The 19,045-nt window shown below is 38.7% G+C and overlaps 1 protein-coding gene across 2 annotated transcripts in view; it reads left to right on the top strand.

The window, feature by feature from the left end:
* The window catches only part of cdkal1 (CDK5 regulatory subunit associated protein 1-like 1), a 204,867-nt gene that overhangs the window by 111,909 nt on the left and 73,913 nt on the right, over window positions 1–19,045 (top strand). For both annotated transcript variants that reach the window (XM_046399649.1, XM_046399650.1), the window contains exons 9-10: window positions 216–382; window positions 10,306–10,451. In XM_046399649.1, the coding sequence (XP_046255605.1) occupies window positions 216–382; window positions 10,306–10,451 (313 nt within the window). The remainder of the gene's footprint in view (window positions 1–215; window positions 383–10,305; window positions 10,452–19,045) is intronic.

The following is a 19,045-nucleotide window of genomic DNA, read 5'->3' as shown; positions in this document are numbered from 1 at the left end:
TAACTTTTGGGCAGATTTTCTTTTGAAAAGCATACTGTACAAAAAAATTAAACTGATTATTGTTAGCACATTGCCATTACAACCGACAAAGAATTTGCAAAGCTGCAGCACAATGATGACTGTCATTCTGCAAAGTTGAAATTTTGACAGCAAAACAAAAAGAGATAGTTATTTACCATGTTTAATCTTTGTTTTGTCCGTCTGACTCTTTCCAGAGGGAGTTTGTGAGATCTGGTTGACCAGCGAGGACACAGGAGCTTATGGCAGAGACATAGGTACAGACTTGCCCACGTTGCTGTGGAGACTGGTAGAGGAGATTCCTGAAGGGGCCATGCTGAGGCTGGGTATGACCAACCCACCATATATCCTGGAACATCTCGAGGTATACACACCACACTGCCACCCATTTCACCCAGAAATACCACCAAAGATAAAAATGCATCACTGATAAATAAAGCTAAAAGACTCCACTCCAGATTTTTCCCTTTTCAGTGTTTTGTTTTTGGCCCTATTGTGTCTTGTGCTATCCCTTTCTGTGAACAAATAATATTGCTTTGCCTAGATTTAATAAACTAAATGGCTTTCTGTTTTGCTTACCAAGCAGTTTAGCTGCAGCTCTTATACTCCATTCATTAGTGCAGTTCATTCTTTTCCCTCCCTAATGAGTCAATTAAGGACCATTGTGTCCTCTTTAGCAACCTCATTTTATCGGTCATTATTGTCTTCCCTAATGGAACAATGGACATTGTTATTCCTTCTCTCTCTCCTTCTCTTTCGGCCCCTCTCTCTCTGTGTTTTTGCCTGTTTGTCTCTGTCTGTCATTTAAAGAACAACATATTATAACATGTTATCACCATTTTCCACCATCAGTGGATAATAGGCATATCTGGCCTCTGCTTTCAGACAACAAATCAACTTAGAGAGTTGAGTTGATTTGTTCAGATAATTTGACGAGATAAAGCAGGAGGACTAAGAAGCGCAGAAATGTTCCTGTTTTGTGGTCATTCTCATTTGTCACAGTTCTATTGTTGTCAAAATCCATAAAATCCTGACAGCAGTGTGTAGATAGGTTTTTCTCCTGGTGGTTCCAAAGTTTGTCACTGTGAAAGCAGTGGATTTTGTTGGGGGTTTTTCTCCACACACTTGAGTTTCCAAGAGTAATAACCCAGCTCTCTTCAACTGCATGCGGAATTTCTGTGTGCTTGCAAACGGTACACGTTGACATTGTCTGAGAGAAAATGTGAAATAGAGATTGTACAGGTGAGGAAGCGAGAGGTTAAACTACACAGAGTGAAACTAAAAGTTTTATATTGTAATTCACTTTGTTTAATGGTAATCCACATTAAGAATGATAAAAAATGATAATGGTGTGAGCATACACGCTGAAGAACATTAATATTCTGTAAATAGAGGCAAAAGAAAAGAAATAAAGGAGGACGGAGGCGTCAGCGACTGTTTGGAAGTAATTCTCAGGGAAAATGACCTTTATGTGCAGTTTCCAGCCTAATATTACTTTACTGTATATAAGCTAAATGCCATTCATTTGCTTAAATAAAACAAGTATGCTACAATAAGAATCCAGTATTATAAGCACTCCATGGATATGTTTTGAATGACTGTCAATGTTTCTACCGCACATCAAATCGCTCTGAAAGTGATCCCATAGATATTGTTCACAACTGTCATTGTCATCACAGCTGTTGTGTAGACTCTGTTATCCACTTTTTAAAACAATTTCTTTATCATTATAGTTATGCTTGTTCTTCCTGATGTGAATGGCCCTTAATTCTGTAATGGGGTGATGCTAACCTAGAAAACTAAAATGAAATGAAACTTTTCAGAAAAAAACAAAAAAAAGGGCCAGTGATGTTCAGGCATAATAGTAGATATGCTTTTGAACCAAAACAATCAAGGGAGATTGGAGATCATAGATGAATGAAATGAGGGCAGAAATAGTAAAAAAAAAAAAAAAAAAGGGGATGAAGGCCCGGGGATAGAGATGAGGGGTGAGAGGAGTGGGAAAGTGCTGTGGGAAGCAGCAATGGAGGTTGTAATTAACCAGGGGTTAATGGAGGTGGCTAATTGTCCCCCACATGTATAGGTAGGCTTTCTGCTTGGCTACATTACAATTAAAAAACCACCCTCCTAATGATAGGGAATAACAATTAACTGATAATTAGAAATATACTAGGACGGCACACTAACTTGGTCTGCGTGTGTGTCTGTATGTTAAGAATCATTTCATATGCTGCCGGCCCTTTTATTGTTAACGTACACGCATTGAATTGAATTATATCTTTTTTGCTTTAATTCCTCACTCAATTAACCTACATAAGGAAAGATAAGAGTACTCGTCTTTAACTTATCATTGTCTTTTGTTGCTCCTGTCCCCCATTTACCCTTTATCTTCTCTCCTGCCCCCCTCCCATTTCCCTTTTCTTTTTCTAGTCCTACTTATATACTTTCTGTGTACCATATTGTCAATTATTGAGAGCCCAACACTTAACAGAGACACTTGCTTACTCTTACTTTAGTTTAAGTCCTTGTTTCTTCATCTTTGATTTAACTTTTTCTTCTTTAGTTTTACTAGTACCATACCTAGTTTTACTCCCCTTCTCCTTCCAGGTTTTTTTCTTTCTTCACATTCTTCTTGTCACTGTTTTTGTGTTGTTTGGTTTTTTTTGCCATATTTAAACTCTAGAAATATAAAACACTCGAAATAGTTTGCCTACCAACTTTTTCAAATCTTTTTTTCATGTGTTTAAAGTTGTAAATGTATTGCTGTCTGGCACATTCCCTAAGTCCCTGAAAGCAGCTGTTATAACTCCATTGCTAAAAAAAAGATATTGTAGATTCTTTCATAATGACTGTCTTTGCCAACCCATATCCAATCTACCATTTATTGGCAAAAGTACTGAAAAATTGGTTTTTAATCAGCTAAACTAATTTCTATCTACCTAATCTACCTAACTACCTACAAACCTGTCTACCTAAAATGAATATGGGTATTTTGATGACTTTCAATTAGGCGCTGAAAGAACTCGCATTCACAGCACTGAAGCAACTCTCAATCAGTTTTTAAATGACACAAACATCAGTAGTGATACAGGCAAGACATCGGTTCTAGTGTTTTGAACGTAACATTTCCACGCACTGCAGCCTTGATTGGATTTTAAGGTATGGTTATCAAGTGCACCAGAGCATATTTACAAGACAGGAGCCTTTTTGTCTCAACTGGACAGAATACTTCTGTTCCAACTTTCTTGGCCCATGGTATCCCCATGAGATTGATTTAAGTGTGGCGCAGGGAAAAAGATATGACTAGTGAGAAGTAGGACAGGGTTATATCCTTGCTGACGACAGCTGCTGATCTGACCAATGACAGGCTAGTACTGTTAACTGAGACACCAATTTTAAAATGAGAAGATGTTTGCGGGAAATGACAAGTGAGCCATTCATTTGACCAAGATGGTAACCAGCAGGCTGAGGGATGGAACCCACTGGATCATCTACTGTCTTGGTTGGTCATTGGCTTTTCAAAGCTGCTAACTGTAGAGGCTAGCTGGCTTAGCCTTGATTGACCTCGCTTGGCGTTTTGTTCTTTTGTATTTCATTGGCAGAGTGGAGATTTATGTATGTGGCTATGATGTCTACCATCCCTAGCCAGTTGCCCCATTACCACAAATAGAGAAATTCATAGGTTATTTTAAGTCTTACTGTAGTCTACAGGGCATTTAAATTGAGGGGGGTGTTCTCATTAGCAAAGCACTTTGAATTGGAGTTATGTATGAATTGTGCCATATAAATAAACTTGCCTCGCCTCCTAATTATTCTTCCTTCACCTCTTCTTCTCTGTCTTCTTCCAATTCTGCTCAAGATGGTTGTAATCAAGGCAATAACAATGGTGTGATGATAATGATGAAGATCCAATCTCCAAAGTAGATTCATCCTTCATCTTCAGTAAAGGCCAAATTACAGCCCCGTGTTTTTTTCTATTGAAGAACACCGGCGCTCATATAACAGCATCATACTGAATGGCTGTGATTGAAGCTGAAAAGGCCAAGTTACCTCTCCACTTCCCCCTAAAAGATCACCCTCTCTCACAGACACTCACTCAGATCAACGCTTCTGCACCCTCTCCCACTGTCACACAGGAACACACAATTTCTTCCTATGTGCAGCCTGCTTTTTCCTGACAGATGTAGACAGCCTCATAGCACCATTTGCTGATTGGCGCAGTTAAAGGCCCAATCGCCTCTCATGGGCCACTTGTCTCTGACATTTTGGTTGATTGCATCATGCCATCAGTGGGCATTTTACTTCACTAGTTGCAAGTAATGTCTCTTGCATTGCTACACTTTTGAGTTACATTTTTTCACTTTAAGACTTAAAGTTTTTATATTTATACTGGCGATAGACCAATTATCGGCCTGATGGATGTAACAGCTAACTGCTGTAAGGTTATCGGACAAATGTAGTGGTGCAAAAAATACATTGTTTATCTCCAAAATGCATTGGAATGGTAGGAAGTATGGTTTGTATCAGCCATGAAAATGCCATATCAGTGTATCTCTCATCAATACCATCGTATGGAATAGATTATATTTTTAAACAGTAAGTCATCTGGTCATGTAAGGTCCGTGTTTGTGTGCACATGTCTGTGCGTGCATGCGTGGAGATACCTTTGCATGTGATAGTGCAAGCCTCATTGTGTATGCCAGCAGACTCAGTAAATGAGGTGTGAATGAAGCCTCCTCATCCAGAGCAATCATTCAGTCTGAGCTGAAACATCCTCCACTGAGCTTTTTGGATTGAACAGGATGGAATCTGTAATTATTATTGTTATTTTATTTTTATTTATTTGCTCTTTTTTTAGTTTACTTTTTTTCTGTTGGATTTTAACCTTTTTTTCTTCTTTTCACTCTTTATGTTCCACCAGAGGCAGGAGAGATTTGTGTCTCAGTTCGATGGGAAGGTTGACAAACTACCAAATGCCCGCAACAAAGTGAAAATTCCATCCTTTTCTTCGGCTGATATTTTTCATACCCAGGACACAAGCAGTCACATACATGAATACACACACACATCTCTCACCTTCACACTCACGAGCACAGCTGTATGGGAACACACTTAGACACACCCTCTCGGACCATTTTCATTTTAATGAAGCCTTTGGGAGCTTCTTCACATTAGAGGCCTAATGTAGCATTGTGTGAGGGACCCCGCACCAAATGAATGCACACAGTTAAGCTATTCTGATGTGCTTCTAAATTACGAGTCCTGACTTACTGCAGTGAATTATGTTTTCTGAATTGTTGCAGTTATGATTTCTGAAAGATGGAGATTTAAATGCTGGCTGCCCATTTAAAACTGATCTTTATTGTGCCATTTGTTGTGGCTTTGATCACTTTTATTTCAAAGCGTTATAAGAATTAGAACAGCAGTAATGACAGTGAGTAAAATGAATTACATGTAATTTGTGTATGTTATCCACCGCAGAAGCAAACATTTATATAGTGGCTTCCTGTGTTTTGCTCTTGGTTGGCTTTAAATCGTTGAAAACACAGTCTTGACCCATTTTAACGAGCAAACAACATGGAAAATGCCAAAACGCTAAATAATATAGTTTTGGTGTCATTTTTTTTTGTTTCCTGACCTGCAGTAGTCAGATACACAAAATTCAGAAATAGTGTGATTTTCAAATGCTATACATGCAGATAATTTCCCTTTAACTTTGCAGTACCTAGATTGTATATACATTGTGTGAGGTGCTGCAGTCTCATCATAACCTCCAGGGAGAATCAAGTGCAGTCTGAAATGTTTGAAATGGTTAATACCATTGGGAGTTCTGTTTCTCTATCTGCTGCTGAGAACAGTTCCCACCAACTGTGTCTTGCACTGGCGCACACAACCACATTGGGACCTGACTTATTATCCTGGGAACTGCTTGTAGAATCGTTTTCTCTCCAGACTCCCCTGGGTGAACCCTGCTAATACTCCGTTATGTGTGGGTTTGTGAATATGTCTGTGAGTGTGTGTAAATGCAGTTGGGTGCTACTTATTATGGGTTTTGCTTCAGAACATTCACTTGAATCAGGCTGTAACCCTTTCTGTCTGCATGTTAGCTCTCTGGGGATTCCTGCTGTGCTTGTGTGTGCTGTGTGCAATCACCAGTGTGCCTATTCCATACTATATATGAATAACACGTATAATAATATCAAATTGGACTGCAAAGTTGACCAGTTTGTGTGAGGTTGTATTCTCTTAGCTATAAGAATTGATGCATGCCATGAAGCAACTTCAAAGCATGACCACTGCTATCATATTTGACGACTTCACAAATTAAATGTTTTTCCCTAACAAGGTAGCTTTTCCACATTAAGGTTGTTGTTGCATTCTGAGACAATGGTATCTGTCGGCTGTACACAACTGCAGCCGAAACCTTGGCAGCTTCTCTAGAGTGTGTGTATCATGTACTAAGGCTGAGTCCTGCCTTAATACATGGTGCACACACTCTAGAGCAGAGAGCAACAGACAAAATCCCCATGCTGAATATTCCAAAGGAATCTAGAGCAACAAGCTCAGTGTGAGCATCTTTTATCCTGCACTCTTTCTCTTTTTTCCAGTTTTGTTCTTCCCTGTCATGTCATATTTGAGGGCGTAGATATTAGATCCTCTGAGCTAAGCCAGTTAAAATCCTTTCTGGTTTATATGTATATCTGAGCTGATCGACCAAAGATGAAAAGATTGCGTGTCTGTTTGTGTGAATGAAAGAGATAGGCCTGGTGGGGGAAGGAAAAAGTGGCATAGAGAGAGAGAGAAACAATATTATACTCCTTTTAAACACTGCCAAGACTAACAAAAACAAAACAAAACTAGAAGGTCCACTTGCAAAATTCGTGATTGATTTGTTTAAGCTTGTTGAATTCTGCTTTGAGCTGGATAGTTCATCTGCCCAGGAGCACAGGCATTAAAGCAGCACGTTATTTTTTGCCACCGGGCACTGCTTAACGATATCTTTCTCATCACAGCTTCATTTTCGCTTCAGACTCACTGAACTGTCTGTCAGCAGCAGTCAAACACTGAAAAGGCCTCAACTCCACAGGGATCGGTAACAAAAGAGATTCATATCAGTGTAGCATATAATCATTGGAGGATGGGATGCGCGCTGTCAGACAGACGCACACGCATGATAAATGGCTCGTGTGAATGAAAAGTCCTCCCCTTATAGATTAATCTGCAGTTGCCATCAACAGTGCCCTGCTACTCAAGCTAGCGTGCCATCTGTTGAGACCCTATTCACCCTTGCAACACGCATTCATGTATTCATGCGTACACACACACACACACACAGTCTGTGGGCTCCGTTGTGTTAATTGGGAAGTTGTCATTTTCAGTTAACCTAATGAAAATGGAGCAGCATACACACTGTGTCAGAAGGTATAGTGAAAGGCAAAGCGGTCTTCTCTGTGCAGCACATTTCATTAAAAGTAAACTCTTTGTGCTCTGCATCAAAATGCACCCCACAGTTAACTCAGACAGACGGACACGTGCAAGCAGCCTGAGTGTGGTCTGATGACATTGTTCCTTATACCTATTCTATGTACCAGAATAACATGTCAGCTGTGAATGACAGGTGCATACTGTGCATCTTGAAATGCACATTTAAAGGTTTAGCAGAAAGCAAAAGTATAAAGGCTGCGTTTCAAACATGCTTTGAAGGCACACAGGGAGAGAAAGACCTCTACTGTTTTCCACAACAACTAATATGACTGAACCACACGGCACATCAAGATTTGAAGTACATTCACCTTACGTAGCATAGGTATGTAGTCAGTGGTTTTTACTTATTGCTAATTATCTGATAAACTGATGACTTGGGATGACTTCATGTATACTTTAGTTACGGTTCTCAGGATTTGTTTCCTCCCCGTGTTGCAGGTCTGTGGCTGTAGGCTCTAAAATCTTCTCGCCAGGATGTAGAATACACTCCATAAAGCATCTACACTGGAAAAAGTAGAGCATAATTGTCAGAGTAACTTGCAAGAACTTATAAATAACACATGGGCACATAATCAGTTTTCTATTCTTTTACCTCTGAAAGTGTTTAAAAACACATATATACATGCTCTTTCACATTTTTCTTTCACTCTCTCACACACATACACACACTTGCAGGGAGCTGATTTCTGTCACCAATCAAGCTCCATTTTCCAACTAAATTAATTCTTTCTAATTTGGAGCTTCCAGTGGTCAACCCCCTGTGGTGCGCTGCAACTGAGCTCTGTGTGCATGTGTGTGTGTGTGTGTGTGTGTGTGTGTATATGTACGCACACATGCTTTTTTTCTGTGTATGAAGGAGGGAACACTCTACAATAGATCTTAATTGAGAAGACGGACTGCAATCAGCATATTCTTGTAGGAAATCATTAAATCATTTCTTCCTCCCCTCTCTTTTTCACTTTCTCCTTGTGGTGATTAGCATGGTAATGGTAGCATCCTGATTATGTCCATCAGAAAAATCTGACATCTGTGGTCTCTCCAGTTCCTTGACTGAGAAAATGAAAGTAAGAATGAAAGAAAAATATTCAAAAAAAAAAAAAGAAAAGAAACCCCTTTTAATTATCCCAATTAATGTGTAGTTAAAAAATACACAAACAAAACAGAATGTCACACATGCACTTGTTCCTGGTAAAAAGTGTAAAAACTGAGACATGACCCATAGTCCATGTTGCCTCTGGAAAATTCCATTTTCATTATGTCTTTCATAAAATGAAATGATAGATCCTTTATTATCTGTCTATGATGACCTTAATTGAATTTATTTGAATTGAAGTATTTCTCTATTTGATATAATTTATGATGTTTAACAGATAATGATGAATATCTGTTCCTTCACCTTTTGATTTCATCTGAAATCACATCCCGTGGAACACTCTAAACATCAGTCTGATGAGTATCACATAGCGCCATTTTCTTCAAAGTCAGTGAGTCCATAAGCAAAGATAAGCAGCACATTCACATAACACCTGCTTTCTCTATTCTGCATTTTAGAAACTTAAATCGTCATGATAGTTATTTGTATGTCTCTTTCAGGGAAAACAGAAAGGTATCTATACAGTGGCCAGAAATCCGCACTTAACACCAGTTAATTATGGGCTTCATTTCTTTTTCTTTTTTTTCCACCCACAATTTTGTTCTGCGATGTGGACCTGGATGCTTCAGTAAAAGCTCTTGACTTTTCAAACATAAAGAACACTTACTTGTACAGCCTTGACTTTTTGATTTTGGATCTAGTGGCTACATAATGCATTCTCTGAGCTGCTTTTCTCTTTTCCAATCTGAAAAAGAGGAATAGAAAATCAGAGAAAGAGGCAGCCTGTTGTAGAAGGTAGGAAAGAGTGCAGGAAGAGGCAGGAATGTTAATGGAACCTTCATTTGTTCAAAGCTAGGAGCGTCGTTCAACAGAGCCATCATTATATTTTGCTTCCTTTGCTTCTTTTGCCTCAGATTCATGACCTCTGTGGCTAACATATTCTATGTTTGTCTGCCATCATTATTAGACTAATTGCAAGAACCACTGCTACTTTTAAGACCTGATTAATCATTTTTGCGTTTGTTTACAATACCAAAACTGTAGGTTTTTAAAACATGACTTTGGCTGTCTCCAGTACTTAGCAACAGGAAAGTGGCCTTTTCCATGTTATTCCTAATATTAAGCAAATAGGGAAGCACCAACAGTTCACACTCAGACTGGCATACACCAACCAGCCACAAAACCACCTGCTTGATATTTTGTAAGTTCCCTTTGTGCTGCCAGAACAGCTCTGACCTGTCAGTGGAAGGGACACAGGACCTCTGGGGGTATCTTGTGATCAGCAGCATTGGAATGTGGGGTCCTTTGTGTTCTGTGCACTGAGGGGTGGGTGGGGGTTCATCTTATTCCGGTGCTTCCCGCAGATTCTCGATCAGGTTGGAATCTGGGGAGTGTGCAGGTTGCCATGGGAGGGCGGTGTATTTTAGGTGGGTTGTGTGTGTCAAAGAACGTCCACATGATTGCTAGAACCCAGTGTTTCCCTGCAGAACATTGCATTGTTAACATATGATTAATGCTATTCACTTCACCTGTCAGTGGTGTTTATGTTGTGGCTGATTGGTGGATGTAACATCCAGACAGACTCCCACATTTTAGTAATTCCAGATCTGTTGCCTTTCCTCTCCATACGTATGAAAAGTCAAACCCCTTTTCTGTTTTTCTTGTCTCTCCATCTGTCCTTTTCCCCTGTCTCCTCTCTATGTCTCTAGGAGATGGCTAAGATATTGAATCATCCACGTGTCTATGCCTTCCTTCATGTTCCTGTGCAGTCAGCCTCAGACAGCGTCCTGATGGACATGAAGAGAGAGTATTGCATCGATGACTTCAAAAGAGTGGTGGACTTCCTCAAAGAGAGGTAAGACAGGACTCATGATGCCAAACAGTAGAGCCTGTATGGTAGTGTCCTGATGACACCACCACCAGAGTTATCCACTGTCTTTCATTAAAGTACCTTCTTTAATAATCTTTAAAAATAACAAGTGACAAGGCTGTGAGTGACTATATGTTCATTCATGAATATATGATTGTGTGGCTACATATATGAACTATAAATCTAACCTTCATATGAACACACATGTATACAAGATGTGCTGAAATGCTTCTTATTGTTCTATTACTTTATTGGTACTCTTATTGGTTCTATTTGAGGTTTTTAATGCAAAAAGAAACAAATTAAGAACACAATAAACACTTCTTTATTTTCTCATATGTACTGCATGTAATTGAACTCTGTCTAGCTGCTGTTGTGACAGAGTTTTGAGCTTTGAGTTTAGGGCTAATAAAGGCCTACCTTATCTCTTGGACCAACAGAAGTACAGGGACGGGTGGGTTGGTTTTAACAAAAACGTTTCAAAATGTTGTAGTGTTTAGTTTCATGAATTCAGTGTGAACATCTGATTTCAGGTCAGAGCATTCTGGACAGAACATCACAGATTTAGTTCAAAACATAAGAGATAAGACATAATGCAGATTCCGCAAACAGTCCAGAATTATATGAAAGTTAAAAACTCCACCTTGAACAAATGTGTAGTAAATATAAGCACATTGTGCTGATAATACCTCTCATCACTCTTCATAAATAAAACTGAATGCAGGACATTTTACTTTTACATTATGTTTACTGTGTAGACGTTTTCTTGCAGTCCCCCAGCAATCTGAAACTGAAAATTTAATTGTAAATGTATCTAAAATATATCAAAAATGTTTTTTTTTATATCTTTAATACAGAGAGCAGAACAGATAACATAAATTACCCTATTTAATACCAGATTTTGGTACCCATCCCTATTGGTACTGTATGCATCCAACTCCCTGTTTGGATGCTGCTCAGTCATAATGCACCAGTCTAGTAAAATCAGTGGTGCTACAGGGGGCTGTCACAGTTCTTCTAGGCTCTCACAGGTGTATATTTGGAGCACGTCTTTCTCTCTAATTAGCATTCTTGCCCTTTCTTCTTCCCTTTGTCTTTCCCCGGCTCACTTTGAGACGTATATGCTTGAGTGATTTATTTGAGTTATGCATGAATGTTATGGGTTCTGTGAACTTTATATCTGTTCCTTATATTGCTACTGTCATGTTGGAAACATCAAATATGGAACAAAGTATTAAACATGATGAACGATATTAACGTCATTAGCTAGATTTATTAAAAATGTACCGCTTCAGATAATGTAAATGACAGCAGAGATATTATATAGCAGAACTATTGTTGCTGTCAGATGGATATCACATATAGCAAACATTTTGTGAACTTTCCTTTTAGCAGCACAAAAATTCAAGTTTTTCAATGACAGCAGTGATATATTCTTTTCTAAATCTCTCACTTTTGCTACAATCCTTTGGTCTTTCTGTCAGTTCTCATTCCTCAGGACATCATCACTTTACGAGGTTGAACGCTTAAAACATGGGATTAATTTCCGTGTTCTCAAAGAAGTGTCTACAGCACAATTTTATTGATTGAGCCTTGATTGAAGCTATGTTTTTTTCCAAAATGTACACACTGACACACCAATGAATTTTAAAGCTAAACATGTTCATTCCTGATATGGATTAATAATCCCCCCCCCCCCCCCTTAAAAGAAATCCACAATTCTGAAACATACATACATGATGCATGGAAGTGACCTTTGACATCACAGAAAGATATGAAATGATGCAAACTTAATCTTTTGCTGTATGTAAGATAATCTGTCAAGGAATATGATGGAGTATGATTAATGATTAGTTATGGCAGTGCACATCAGGGGTGGTGAATGGATACAGAAGTGATGCTACGATACATGCTGAAGTGATTCATATTAAATGAGTTTGGGTTACATTTCTGCCATAAATCTCTATGTCTTATTATATGATTTTGAAGAAAGATGTTTATATACACGATGGTATATTTCAGAATCAGATTCAGAATTTCTTTATTTATCCTCGAGGGGAAATTCTTCTTTCTTACAGAAATTGCAATTTTTCTGACCAAGAAAAGGAAAAGATAGGAACAAATAGAAAAAATATATACACACATTTCTACATTTCCAGGGTAATGTATGTCTGTGTGTCCGTTACAGTACAGCAGTACAGTACAGTATATTTAAGCATGTTATTGGTGTTGCCAGAGGATAACCTGTTATTTTTAAGTTAGCTTTTTTTTCCCTGGAATTAAATGCATGTTGTAAGATTTGCAAAGTATAAGGTATTTCTGTTTCATTTAATTATATATGTCAGAGATTTGCAAAAAAACATTCAGGGAGACAAAGTATTTGCTTTAGAAACACAGTCAAATCACATGGATGGACATGGATTCACTTCCAAAGATATCCAGATAATCATGAGAGTGTACCTCATTTAGCACATGACAGTTAGCCCCATGTAAAATCTTAGATCTTAATATCTATATGTGCACATACATATCTTTTGATGTTGCAGATTAAAGTCATTTCGTTAATGCAGCGTTTGCTCTAAGCAGATGAGATCCATGTATTGCAGCAATCAATAGATTTCATGTAACTCCTTCATGTAGGTCAGCAGTCAAGCCACAGGCTTAAATATAAAATGTAAATCTGGTTGGAGAAGACTTTTATTCAGGTCACAATCCAGCTATATACACTTGAAGCTTGTGTATTAAATATATGTTCTCACCACATGCACCTACCACATGCTACATATACAGTAGCATGCATCAGAGTTTTATAACTGTTTTCTCTCTACTCTCTTCTACACATTCCTATAAGTCCACCCCTTTAAGTTCACTCTGAAGGAGCCTTGCACTGAGAAGAGATACTTCTGTGTTTGCTTTAAAATTACCTCAGATGCTTATCTTTGTGTGTGTGTGTGTGTACACTGGCTTAAATTTTAGGCAATTGTTTAGCCTCACGTTAGAGGTCTCTATCCTCGTCTCCAGTTGTTTTGTTAGTGTTCAGTAGAAATTCAAACAGTGGTACTGATGCAGCCAAAATCTTAACACACTGTGGCAAACGGTCATGGGAGACACAGAAAGATCACACACAAGCACGCCACACGCTGGGTACCACATCATAAGATCTTGTTAACATAAACTGTCTGGCTACCCTTTTGTGTTAGTCTTTGCTTTGTATACATGTGTGCGGGGTTACTCAGTTTCTGGCTACTGTGACTTAAACACACACGGGTGATGTCAGTTGTGTGAGATCAATACCAGTACACATTCAGTGGTCTGACCTATTTGGCTGCAGCAGTGAAAAGCTGGGGTGCAGTTCACGGTCTGGGAGAGAGGCCAGGGCTTTGGACGAGCCAAAAAAAGGAAAAGAAAAAGAAAACACCCACTGTGTGTGGGTATTTCCGTGTGTGTCAGAGAAAGAGTTGGTGTGTATGTCTTAAACATAAACAGTCTTTTTTTTTATTTAATTTAATTATATTTTTTTGTTGAGGGAGGTCTTTTTGAAGCACGTAGACCTGAGATATGGATCTGTGTCAGAAACTTTTCAGAGATGATAGTGAGAGATAAGGAGAAAGATGTTAAATGTCTTGGGAAAGTACAAGTTGTTTTGTGTGTGTGTTTTGCTGTTGTGGCCTTTAGACTCAAGGAAGATTGTAGCAAGTACAGCTGCGCTCCTTTGGTTATTTTTGTGCAAGGCTCTTAAACCCCAGCCTTTTCTGTGGACTTGACACTTTAATGGATATATGTGGTATTAACAAGATGATAATTGTTCATTAAAATTGATCACATCCTTTGCCAACATTCCCTTAATCAATGATGATTTAAATAGAGAGACTGACTCACTGATTCCTTCTTAATTTTGTCACTTCCCTGATTATTTTTTCTCTCTTTTACAGACACTTCTGTCTACAACTTTATTCCTGTTTAGCCACAGGCTAAATTGGCCCATTTTAACTCTGTGTTTTTTCCTGTTCTCTTTTAAACATGAAATGTTAGAAAAAAAGACCCCACACCACGCTCTCTCTCTCTCTCTCTCTCTCTCTCTCTCTCTCTCTCTCTCTCTCTCTCTCTCTCTCTCTGTATGTGAGAAGGTCATAAAGTTTTCTTACTGATTGACTCTACTTTTCTCACTGATGCACTCATGCATACCAGAAGTACTCAAGGTGAAAAGCGACGCTCTGTGTGTGGGTGGTTGTGCGTGTGTATGTGTCAAAATCACAGATAACTGTTATTGCAGAACCTCACAACTAATCCTTTGAGCCATATAAAGTTGAGCTCAAAGAAATGTGACACAGGAACCTTGTGCAGGTATATGTGAGGTCAGAGCTTATCTGACTGACAGACACACACGGCAGAAGACAAATGTATTTCTCTTTACAAACAGCTTAATGCCACCAACACTGCAGAGGTCATGGGGGGGTCAGACACCCCTGGCCTTTCTTATCAGAGTGAACCAGCACACTCACATGAATGCAGACACACATCAGACCTCCCTCCTAGAAATCCTTCACAGCCGAGGATCTTGAAATCTGATTTGAACTTGAGGCAACATTACCTGAGTCACGCTGGAGAGGTTCTGTCTGGTTTTGTTTTCTGCTGACAGATTTGGTGTAATATGTTTCTTTTCTGTAAGAGCTTTGAAAGCTCTTTTCTTTGCATACAATGAGACTGCAAGCCCCGCTGTTCCTCGGTGATTGATCTCTGAGGGTGTATGACTCGTGACACTGTAATCTGCAGTGTTTCTGAGGAAAATGTAGTTATTTTGTTCGCAAACTAGGAGCCGTGTGGTGGAAAATGTTACCATCACGAAAAATCAAAGCTACAAATGTCCCATCCAAACAGATGGAAAAGATGACAGCGCCTAAATAAATAAATAAAATAAATGCAAAAAATACATTAAAATACATTCAAAAATAAATCACCTTGTTCTTCTGTAGAACAGTGCTGCGAGTTTCCAGCAGTGGAACATAAAACAAGTGTAAGTTGCACAAATTAACTACATATTTGCAGTTTCCCCAAATACTCGAGGGAGAAAAGAGGGAAAAAAGCTCATTTTTCACCCTGATGACCATACGACAGCTTATTCGAACAGTTTGATTTGTTCCACATTTAAACATGTATTGAGTTTCAAGGTCTCTTGGAGGTTGAATGCCCAAATCACCTGTCAGTGGAAACTCTTTCACACTTATCAAATTTAATGGCAAATCAGGGTTTCTCTGACCCTCACTGAAAGTGTGTAGCTGATCTAGTTGGAGAAAATCAATTCTGTGTTTTGTTTAAGATTGTGCTTAATATTAAAAACAGACTATTCATATTGTAGATGTTCTGTGGAACAATGAAAGGTCCACTGAGACACAAATGTTGATATGATGGATTAAGTGCAACTATTGAACCCTTGAGTCTACCAAGTGTAGTTTTTAGAATCTGCTGCAGTTCATTTAGTTTTTTATTGCAGGCTTTTCATTCTTCCAGGTTTATGGCATTTTTTAAACTTGATGTATAATTCCATTGTTCTTTGCTTTAGTATTTAGCCTATTTCCTACTGCGCATTTTGGTGCACAGCTTTTAAACTAAATGCATCCATATCTTCAAAGACAAGTATATATTCTTTGAATGACATAACTAATTTTTCCAAGTTGTTATAAGTGAATTGTTTTCTGCCGTGCATAATTCGAACAATCAGTAGAATAATTATTTCATTAAAGTGGTTAATTTGTCCTCGTCTGCCAACACAGACCATATTTTTACGCCTTTTTCTCTCTGCTTCTATCAATTAAAATCACATAATGAAGTACAGTCTTTATGTGATGATGTATGGAGAAAATCCTGTTATGGTGGAATAAAACTGTTAAAGAGCGAGTGTATGTGGACAGAGAATTTTCCAGTTTTTCTTTTTTGCCGTACTGTCTGGGCTGATATTCTCAAAACTGCCCCTGAGGATTAAATGACTCTGATTCACAGCGGCCAAAGATGAAATAACTAGAAAAGAATAGTTTTGCATCTGCGGGGATTGTGTGTGTGTGTGTGTGTGTGTACGCGCACGTTTGCACACAGAAGAGCAGAATCTGGCAGTATTACTGTTGAACTTTGGGGTTAGTTTGGTTACAAATGTGGGGGTTGTAAGCATGTGTAATCATGTTGCTAGACAGGGGTGGATGACAGGCGAAGGTTGGATGTTGAATGGCCCTCAGACCTTCTGTGGTTTCCCACAGGGTGGCTGGTTGGTTTCCCTGGAGGCTATGCGTTCCTGACCTCTGAAAACCCTTTAAATCTCAGACCATAGAGGTCCTTCTCCCAAGGAGAGACATTCATTCACATGAAAGATGGAAATCAACAAGAATGCTGCAGAGAAAGCCAGCACTTTGTTATTCATTTTATTATTGAAGTGTGTGGTGGAGATTTGCAAAGTCAACAGGTGATTAATCCCTGCACTCTCAGTAGCTGCCTGGTACGATGACCCTTCACCTATAACATGACCCATGGCAGTCATTCCTAACCAGGAGTATTTGCGGATTTTAGAGAAGCTCAACCAATTTGACAAAGAAGGATTAATGTTTTGACTGAAAAAACACATATTGAATTTGCACTAAAATATATATATATTAAAGTGTCGGAATCGCAATTACGAGTATATGAACACTAGTTAGCAAAATACGAGAGCAGGTAGCTAAAAATAGGCATAATCATCATTGGCATAATTAGCTAAAAGTAATAGATAAAGTAGTTGGTAGGCCACTGAAACTGATCGGGAAATGGTTTCCTGCTTTTGCCAGTCCATGTGGTAGAAGTACCAAGTATGAAAATATTGGAACTCTTCCATATTATCCAATTTTATGTGATCCATAGTTAAATAACTTTCAGTTTGACATTAATTCGAACATATTTGGAACATAACTGATGGTGCTGGATCAAAGGATGAAACTCGAGGTCATCTGACAGGGCTGTGGGACTACTTCTTACAAAAAAAAAAAGGAAACCGCTAACCTTTTGGAACCCAGCACTCCCCATTCAATTTTCGCTTGAGCCTCTAGTCAAAAGCCTGCCCTGTTTATTCGTTGGTTTAAGGCATGAAGATAGGAAAAAAATAATTTGATGTGCTGTCATAGGTTATGTTCACCTTGACCTTTAACATAAGTCCGCTGTTAAAAAGCACCAAAGCAATTCAGAATCCCGTGTTTTCTGTCCTCTCTTTTAAGATTTCAGCCAGTTCCCTCTTATTCAGTATGCCAGAATACTCTCATAGCTGCACCTGACTTCATTTAATGGTCTACAATTAGTTGATAGGTTTTGTTTTATATTGTCTTGATTGCTAGAAACAGACGTCAGGGAAATAGCTGTTACGTAAATCTTGTCTCTTTTCTCTTGCCCAGGAGGAATTTTATTTGAAATTGATCGGTACATACTCACAGACAACAGCAGACACATGCATGTCTCTGGGTGGTCTCTGAATGTTTCCACACACTATTAGTCTCACTTTAAAGGCACTGGCTCTTATCTATCAAATAAAGAGAACATTTTATCATTTGGCACATTTTAAAATGTGCAGGTGGTCGAAACACCCTGGTGATTTATAGAATAAATATTCATACCTTATACTCTCAAAACAGTAGGTTGACACTCTATGCTGTTGTTTTTATTACATTTCACTCCCAAAATGCCAAATGTAATTCTCAGTGTTGTTGTTGAGGACATGATAAAACTCTTTCCTGATTATTTAACATTTGGTGAGGTAAAAGCCCAGTTAACTCAAAACTGTCAAGATGAATATGGTTGTCATCCTTATATTAGTGTGGTGGTTTAACACAGTAGACAACCACATGTTTCTTTCAGAGCTGGCAACTTTGGCACATTACAGTAAATAGCACCAGAAGAAACGCAGCCTATGTCAGTTGCACATTGTCAGACTTGCACAGATAACTTTAAAGACCTGTACATGTAAATGCTTTAGCATTTACACATAGCATGAATTGAAGCCTGCCAGAGTGTGTTTTTGTTTGATAGTAATATCAAGATAATTTTCTTGGACTGAGTTGAAGAAATAACTATTTTATACAAAGACTTGGTTGTGAAAAAGGGATGGATGGGCTTTTTCCTTTCAATCTCAGATACAGAAAACTTATGCTTATGTTTCCTTGTATTAAGTGCACCTTAAGGGTTGGCCGTGTGTTGCAATGTCTGGTGTGTTGTCAGAGAGATGGTGAGACTGTTGATATAATGTGTTGATGATAAACTTTCTGTTTGTATGTGTGTATCAGTCTCTCTTGAGTGCAGAGACTGTTTCTCTCCAAACAGATGGCTCCAAGACAGTTGTGTTGTGTGTGTGTGTGTGTGAGTGTGTGTGAGAGAGAGAGAGAGAGAGAGAGAGAGAGAGAGAGTTAGTCATCTCTGTTAGTCACGAGGAGTGACAGGGTTATATCAGACTTTCCTGGGTTATGGCGGGACACATGCATCAGTAGCGTGACTACACGGTGTGTGTATGCAGTGTGGAGTCAGTCTCTTTCTCTGTTTGTTGTTGAAGACCTACCTTCATTGGTTTACACACA

This window comes from Scatophagus argus, chromosome 9 (genome assembly GCF_020382885.2).
Source record: "Scatophagus argus isolate fScaArg1 chromosome 9, fScaArg1.pri, whole genome shotgun sequence".
NCBI lineage: Eukaryota > Metazoa > Chordata > Actinopteri > Scatophagidae > Scatophagus > Scatophagus argus.
This window is presented reverse-complemented; position numbering and strand designations above follow the sequence as displayed.